This window comes from Chinchilla lanigera, unplaced genomic scaffold (genome assembly GCF_000276665.1).
Source record: "Chinchilla lanigera isolate Chin_1 unplaced genomic scaffold, ChiLan1.0 scaffold00028, whole genome shotgun sequence".
NCBI classification, from domain to species: Eukaryota; Metazoa; Chordata; class Mammalia; order Rodentia; family Chinchillidae; genus Chinchilla; species Chinchilla lanigera.
In genome coordinates, this window is record NW_004955429.1 from 9190808 (window position 1) to 9198744 (window position 7937).

General features: G+C 35.0%; 1 protein-coding gene across 1 annotated transcript in view; it reads right to left on the minus strand.

Annotated features, from left to right (window-relative positions):
* Malrd1 (MAM and LDL receptor class A domain containing 1) overlaps positions 1-7937 on the minus strand; it is a 600954-nt gene that overhangs the window by 556095 nt on the left and 36922 nt on the right. The window contains exons 3-4 of the mRNA XM_005387237.2: positions 2856-2950; positions 2609-2770 (exon numbers count right to left, since the gene is read on the minus strand). Coding sequence (XP_005387294.2) covers positions 2609-2770; positions 2856-2950 — 257 coding nt within the window. The remainder of the gene's footprint in view (positions 1-2608; positions 2771-2855; positions 2951-7937) is intronic.

Genomic DNA, 7937 nt, shown 5'->3' on the forward strand with positions numbered 1-7937 from the left:
GGAGATATTGATCACAAAATCCCCACAAATAAGCCTTGCACAAAAACTCTGGAGGAACAAAATACGAGATGGTGGCAGGCTACATTGCAAGCACAGCACATCTCAGTGGCCCACCAAACAAAAGCAAATGAACATCTGTTCACTTGCTGACAGGATAGAACTGAAACATACCTGCAGTCTTAAAAAACTGGTATAGCCAGAAAATCCCAAGAGAGAGCTATACAATCTATTAATTTTTACAAAGCCTTCAAGGTAGAGGCACTGCTTTCACATCAGCAATAAAGTATTTTCAGAAACTGTAATTTTGGTTCTGCATATGCATCTGCTTTCCATGAAGCCACTGTGCATTTAAAGCACTCAAGTGAGTAACCCTGCCATTTCAGTTAGAGCTTAGCAGCCTGGAGATGATGCATTCTGGAATTTTCCATTTTATATTCATCTCCTGCACATACTTAATCACCAAACAACATAATACTTAGGAATGAGCAAATAAAGAGAGCACTGAAGTTATTCTGAAAGGTTTAACCTATAAGATCCTATAGGTATCAACTTTGCCCCACATTCAAATCTCCATTTCACTAATAGAGACTTTACCTGATGATACAGACAAGTGGACACAAAAGGCACAAAACTTGGCAAAGATAGTTTAAGACTCTTTTACCATGGACTGTATTTAAAAGTTGAAAAAGATGTGTAAATAATAAAAATGTATGTGCATATGCAAGATTCTCGCTCAGTCATTACACTTTATATGATCATGGGGAGAGAAGATACTTCAGCAGATCTATTCTTTACTGTGTATACGGTCAGGTTCAGTACAAAACAGGAAATCTTTGTTATTTTGTTCCTTTTGCTGTGATGGTGATTAAGAAAAAACAGGCAGACACAAGGAATTAAGAAAAAAAAAAAGATAAGAAGTAAAAGGAAAACATCTCTAGGAGTTAATAACACCTGAACTTTCACAACAAACTAGGTGCATTATTGGTTCTCGGGGGAATTCATTCACACATGTCTTCAAAGCCACAGACATTTTCAGGGCCCAGGCACATGTACTCCCTCCTCTCCACAAACACTGCATGTCTTTTCTTATCATGGTGCTGAGAACCTTTTCTGCTTTGTGCCTAACATAGACAAGTACACCCAATATTTCTTTTTTAAGTACAGGATTCATCATTCATAATTCATAGAAAGACTTAAAGGTTTCCTGAAGGCTTAAGGTACCTCCTTTCCCCAGAAAGATACATAGATATTTGATTTCAGTAGAGTAACAAGTGTTGGAATTGTGTTTCTGACCATACGGTTCTTCAATCTAGGTGTCACTTAATCACCTACAAAAGAGTTTTTAAATCTTTGGATATTCATGTAGTTCACCAGTGCCTGATAATCAAAATTGTAGTGCTTTTATAACATCAGTTAAGAAAATAGGCCATTCATATACGTTATAATTCGACTTTTGACATAGGGAGTCTCATATGTGTTCATCATTTTCCTCTTAATCATTCAAAAGAGCTGAAGGTAAAACTGAATCCAATTCATTCCCTGTATTTAAATAAGTGCCAAAATCATCCCATTTGAGATGATTTGCATTCTACAGAAATTTATAAAATTACATTACTCTAATAATAAATGATAAAGGAAACTTATATAGACTAAATTGGCCCACAAAGCAAGTTTAAAAAATAAATTGTTTAAAAGTAAAATTTTTTAAATTGAAGATGGTAGTACACACCAGCCTAGCACTCTGGCAGGTTAAGATGGGAGAATCTCAAATTCAAACCCATCCTGGGCAACTTAGTGATTTAGTAAAATTCTTTCACAAAATAAAACACAGAAAAGGGGCTGGGAATGTATTACAGTGTCAAAGCCCTGGATCCAATCCCCAGTAAAACAAACAAAAGAAAATAAAATGTTTTAAAATCTTATTTTTAACTGGAAAATTTTGCTTGGCTGTCTCAAATGTTAAAATATGCAACACTTTTCCAAGAATCCTTGCAATAATCATTAGATTATAATTTCCACTATGCATAGGTTTTATTAGGTTGCATAAATAATTTGGGCTTTTATAGGCTTGCAATGGATTTAACTCTGAAAATTATTTAGGAAAATAAAAGCTGTGTTGAATTGAGCTTAACCATGAGATGAATATGACAATTACTCTATTTCAACTGCATTTGGAATTAGTATTTAAATCAAACAGTCTTTTTTCTCATTATCCAACCTTCTCTTTTCTCAAAGCATAAAAAAGTTCTGGAAAGAAAATGATTTTCAGGAGAAAGAAATGAAAAGAATGAGGAGATTTAAAAAGAGGAACAACTAAAAAGCTTCAAGAAAATGAGAAGAGAATTATAAGGCTATATTTTACTGATACATCAATACATCTTAAAATACATTGACTTAATTTATTACATAAATTCAAAATCTTAATGTAAAAGTGTCTTTTAGGGTGATCAGCCATCCTAGTTTTCCTGGGATGGTCCACATTTAGCATTTGAAAATCCTAAGTCCTGGCAGACTAAATTGGTCATTTTATTTCTAATTCATCTATACTAAAGTTGTGCTTCTTATCAATTTACCTTCAAAGCAGACTTGAGGACTGGAACATGCATACCTGAAATTTCTCTGAGCTCTGGATTTTTATGACATTTCTCTGCCACTGATTTGGGAGCCCAGCTGTGTTTTGCCACACATGCTGAAGGGGATCACCGCATCTACTTTGAAGACCTGCCGTCAACTTGCCACCCATGTGGCTTAAGAAGTAGTAAAATGTAATCTGTGAAAAATAATTAGCATCCAAACAATTACAATAGAGGAACCTCCAAATATGACAAAGTAAGATGCTGTGAGCTTTCAAATACCTGACAAGCATGGGTGTCATTAGTGGAGAGGAAAACTCTGCTCCTTAGGGCTGAGGAAGTGGAATTCGCTCTGCACACCAGAGAGAGGAAGTGGGCTGTGAGAAACAAGAAGCAGCATGTTAGGTTGGGAGTGATCACTGGCGAACTTCTTCAAGGCACCGGGGAAAATTTGGCCCACATCCACAGTAGGTCAGTGTAACTCTTTTTTAAAGAATTAAAAGTTCATCTGAGAATGGTCGCACAAATCTGTGATCTCAGGACTCTGGGAAGTTCAGGCAGGACTGAAAATTTGAACCCAGTCTGGGTAACTTAGCAAGATCCTGTCTCAAAATTAAAAAAGAAAATTAAAAAGGGCTTGGTATGTATCTCAGTGTAAAGACCCCCTGGGTCCTGTGTTCAATCCACAGTTCAAGGTGAAAAAATACAAAATTAAACCACTGTGTTTGTCTTACTAAATGACATAATAATTTTACTTCTTTATACTGCCTAGTGAAATAACTAACTGATTATACACCACTGTGGGCTACAGCCCACAACCCAATTAATTGTGTCTGACAGAGAAAACGACAACCTTGCAAAAATGAAAAAATCATTACACAGGGATTGCCTACCAAAGTAAGCACTACACTGAAGAATTCAAAGGAGATTATTATTTAATGAGCTTTTGTGTTGAAAGTTTGGGTCAAGTAGTCCCAGTGTTTCCCAGAAATGTGGAAAACAACATTGTCAAGTCCTTACATTTTCTTGCTGCAGTACAGATTATGCCAATGATTAGTACTATTGAGAATTCTGTAAAAAAAGTTGAGTGTTCCCTAGGCCTTCACAGATTTTCTGCAATGCTTTGTAAGGGTTATATGATACACTCTGGGAACCATTATAACCTGTTTCATGCATTTGAAGCATTCCTATTTATCAAAGTGAATAACAAACATGATGTTGACGATGATTATGATGGCAAGTCTGTCCAAGTTACTTGGAGGCATTTAAAAGGCTGATTGGAAATCAAATCTAATTGTCTTGTCACTGAAAGAATCAATAGTAAAACTATAAAACTTAACCTCTTCTCCCCTACTCTTATTCCAAAGCTGCACTCTAATTAATCAAAAAATAGTAGCATTAATGTGCTTATGGATACAGTCAGAGTCATGATTGAAATCACTTGTGCTAAGAATGTACTCGCTAGAACTATCCTATAAACACAATTAAATGAAGAGCTGGTTTCATGGTGACACAAGTGGACAATCATTAGTTGCTCTTATGGCAGGTAGACAAACATTAAGCAAATAAATAATCAAATAAGCGTAATGAGTCAAAGGGATATACTGCTTTGTGGTTAAAATAATATTGCTAGCAGAATAAATGGTAATAGTATTCAATAGCATTAAATTGATGTTTATAAATAATCAGTCATTAAAATCATCCATGAGATCTGTAGGAAAAAAATTACATTTGTCAAAGAAATTGCTTAAATTAATCATGTTTATTAAAAATGTTTGTTCTTGAAATCAGGTCTGATATATTGAGTTTTTAAATAATGAAGTAGCATTTGAAATAGTATTTCTCAAGTCACATAATTAAGCTGAACATTTTACAAGTATAAACTATGTTACTAGTCATACATTATTATACTGTAAACTATTCTGTATTTTGTCAACTATTAAACACAATTTAACCTTCAGGTTACAGTATAAAGCAAAGTTTTACATTTGGACACAGGTAGAGATTCTCTGACATTTGCCATAGTAATATATTTTTTTAATGGGAAAAACTTATTCAAAACATAACCAATACCAATGTCTGTTTTCTGCCTTAGTGACAATAGCAAGATTCCAACTTAGTGACAATAATAAGATTTTTTGGATTGATTTCGTTCTTAGGGTAACTCTACTTAACACTACACTCATAGTATGAGTATAGCAGTTAATTTACAAGTAGAGATGTTGCTCAGAGAGCAGTGTGACCTGACAGAAAGTTCTCTCATTTTCCAGAGGGCATTAGTCATAATTTTCATTTATAAGATAAAGAAGTAAATCTTCAGCAGCATGACTCATCTATGATTGAGAAGAGACTACATGAGCTCTTTGATAACAAAACTGTACCCAGTACTCCTTCTACACATCCTTCTTATTCCTTCATGCAGCCTACTAATACACCTACCCTACACACACATGCATCACATTATTATCATTGTCACCATTATCTACTAATCTCTACACCACAGCCATTTCAGTTTGTCTAGTTGGCTCAGAGATTCCCTTTGCGTACCTGTATCTGTAAAAGCAAACACACAAATGCAGAGCAAATCCTTAAAACAGACACTTAAAGCAATCTTAGGAAGATGAAATATAATTATTGGGGAAGCACCCAGGACTCAGCAACTAGTTTGAATGTAGGAATTCAAGTGCCTCACCCACCCCATACACCAAGGGACAGGCCACTAGGGGAACACCAGCCACATAGTAGGATTTGGCCTAAGAAGCACATGATGGACAGGCAAGACAATGAAGATTGAAAAGTCTAAAATATGAGCAAATATGTGGTAAGTTAGGTGAACTAGCATTGTGCTTAGGGACAAAGATACACAGAATAGAAACAGGCAAGTGGGACCACCTTTTTTCTTCTTTTAAAATATAATTTCATTTAATCATGTTTTATCTTTGTTTTTGTCTTCCTTTCCCTTTTTGTTTTTATTTCTTTTTGCTCATTTGTTTTCTTTTTTCTTTTTTTGGTTCCAATCCCATCCACCAAACCCAGAGACCAAGTTCAGATAATCTCTTGAATACTCCTTCATTCTTTCTTTTCTACATCCTTCACTAGTTTCCCAAACCTTGTGTGACCATCCTTTGTCCTCCAGCCTTGCTTCTAAAACAGAAGCCTTCCTTTCCAAATATCTTTATCTTACACACCATCCTGCCTACATATCCACACCACAGGGTGAATTGACTCTACTAAAGGGAAGCACTTTGCATATAAACTCCTAATTTACTATTGGTTCTTTTATATAACTATAGACTTTGCTCTGATGATCTAAAGTGAAAAATCAATTGTCACCACAGTTTTTCAGTTTCCAAATTGTGCTTGATGATATTGTTGCTGCTAATTGTACTACTGTATCTAGGATGTCATATCTGTTGTTATCAATTGTTCTCCATTCTGTAACAATATTGGGAAGCCCTAGGGTAATAACCTCACCACAGTCCTACATCAAAATGCTGGGGACTGAGCCAAACAGATCCTAATATCCCACTCTCAATTCATTGGGAAAGTAGGACCGTGGGACAGACACAAGTCAAGAATCCCTACACATAGAAGACATCCTTGAAGACAGAGTGTTTCTAGACAGGCCTTGAAACTAGTTATATGGCTACCTACTACAAAAAATCACAAGGATCATCACAGAAAACAAAATTTTAAAATGTATTGAAATAGAAAATGACAAGACAAAGAAGCAAAATGCAATCTCAGACCTCCAGCCCACCTGGAACAAGTTCAGGAGACAACAACATAAAAGAAATTAGAAGATGCACACTGAAATTGCTGAAATGATAGCAACTAAAGAAATAACTCCATGAGGCTATAGAGGAAATAAGATCAGAAATAATCTCTCAAATAACAAAACAAATGACAACCATAATGAAAGAATTGCTCAGCATATCTGAAGAAGACATAGATAAAAAATAGAGGAGCACAGGAAAATGATGGAAACTTTGAGTGAAAAAATATATGGAAGAATTAGAATGCATGAATATTCAAATAGATATCCAAGAATTAAAAATTTCATTGAAAGCTGGCAAAAGTACTTGAACAAAACTCCAGATAGACTTTCAGACTTTGAAGACAGGATTGCAGCTAGGGACCACAAAAGGAAAGTTGTCCTAAAAATAACAAGGAACCAGGAAATAGCAATTCAACAGCTGTGCAATGCAGAGAAAAACAATATAAGACTCACAGGTGTTAATTAAAAAGCAGATTTCAATATAAATGACATAAAAAGATTACTTGCAGAAGTAATAGCAGAAAAATGTCACAAGCATGGGAACAGAATCTGACATATAAATAAGTGAAGCATATAGAACTCCAAACAGCCATGACCAAAATAAATCTGCACCCAGATATATAATAATCAAGATCCCAGAGATTCAGTACAAAAAAAGAATATTAAAAGGTGTTGGAGAAAAAAAAAAAAAAAACACAACAGCTAGGCATAGTGGTGCATGCCTGTAATCCCAGCACTCAGGAGGCTGAGGCAGAAGGACCGTTGAGAGTTTGAGACCAGCCTGGACTACAAAGTGAGCTCAAGGCCAGCCTGAATTGCATAGTGAGACCCTGTCTCAAAAAACAAACAAACAAAAAACACAGATCACCTAAAAGGAAAGCCCATTGGAATCATCATCGAGTTTTCAACAAAAACCTTCAAATCAAGAAGAGTTTGGAGTGAGGTATTTCAAGCCCTGAAAGAAAACAACTTCCAGCACAAATTGATGTACCCTGCAAAATTATCTTTCAAAATTAATAGAGCAAAATATTTCCATGACAAAAAAAATTTAAGAAATTCATGACCACCAAATTAGAGCAAAATATTTCCATGACAAAAAAAATTTAAGAAATTCATGACCACCAAATTAACTAAAGAGTACTGAAAGATATTCTGGAGAGAGATAAAAATTATCCCAATTCCAAGAATAACATCAGAAAAAAGCTACCAGGCAAGGCAAGCAGATAAACAGAGTGGAAAAACTGGGAACCAACAACAGGAAAATATGACAAAGATAAGCCAATGCATAGCAGATGCAACCAACAATGTAAATGGGCTCAATTTACCAAACAAATGAAACAGATTGGCAGAAAGGATCAACAAACAAGATCCAACAATATGCTATATACAAGAAACACATTTAATTCAAAAAGAAACTCAAAGACTGAAAGTCAAAGAATGGAAAACAACAATGCAAGAGAAACCAAAAAAAAAAAAAAAAAGCAACAATAGTTATACTGATTGTGGACAATGAGAACTTCAAACCAAGAATGATCAAAAGAGATAAAGAAGGTCACTACATACCTGTTACAGCAAAACTTGAAAAG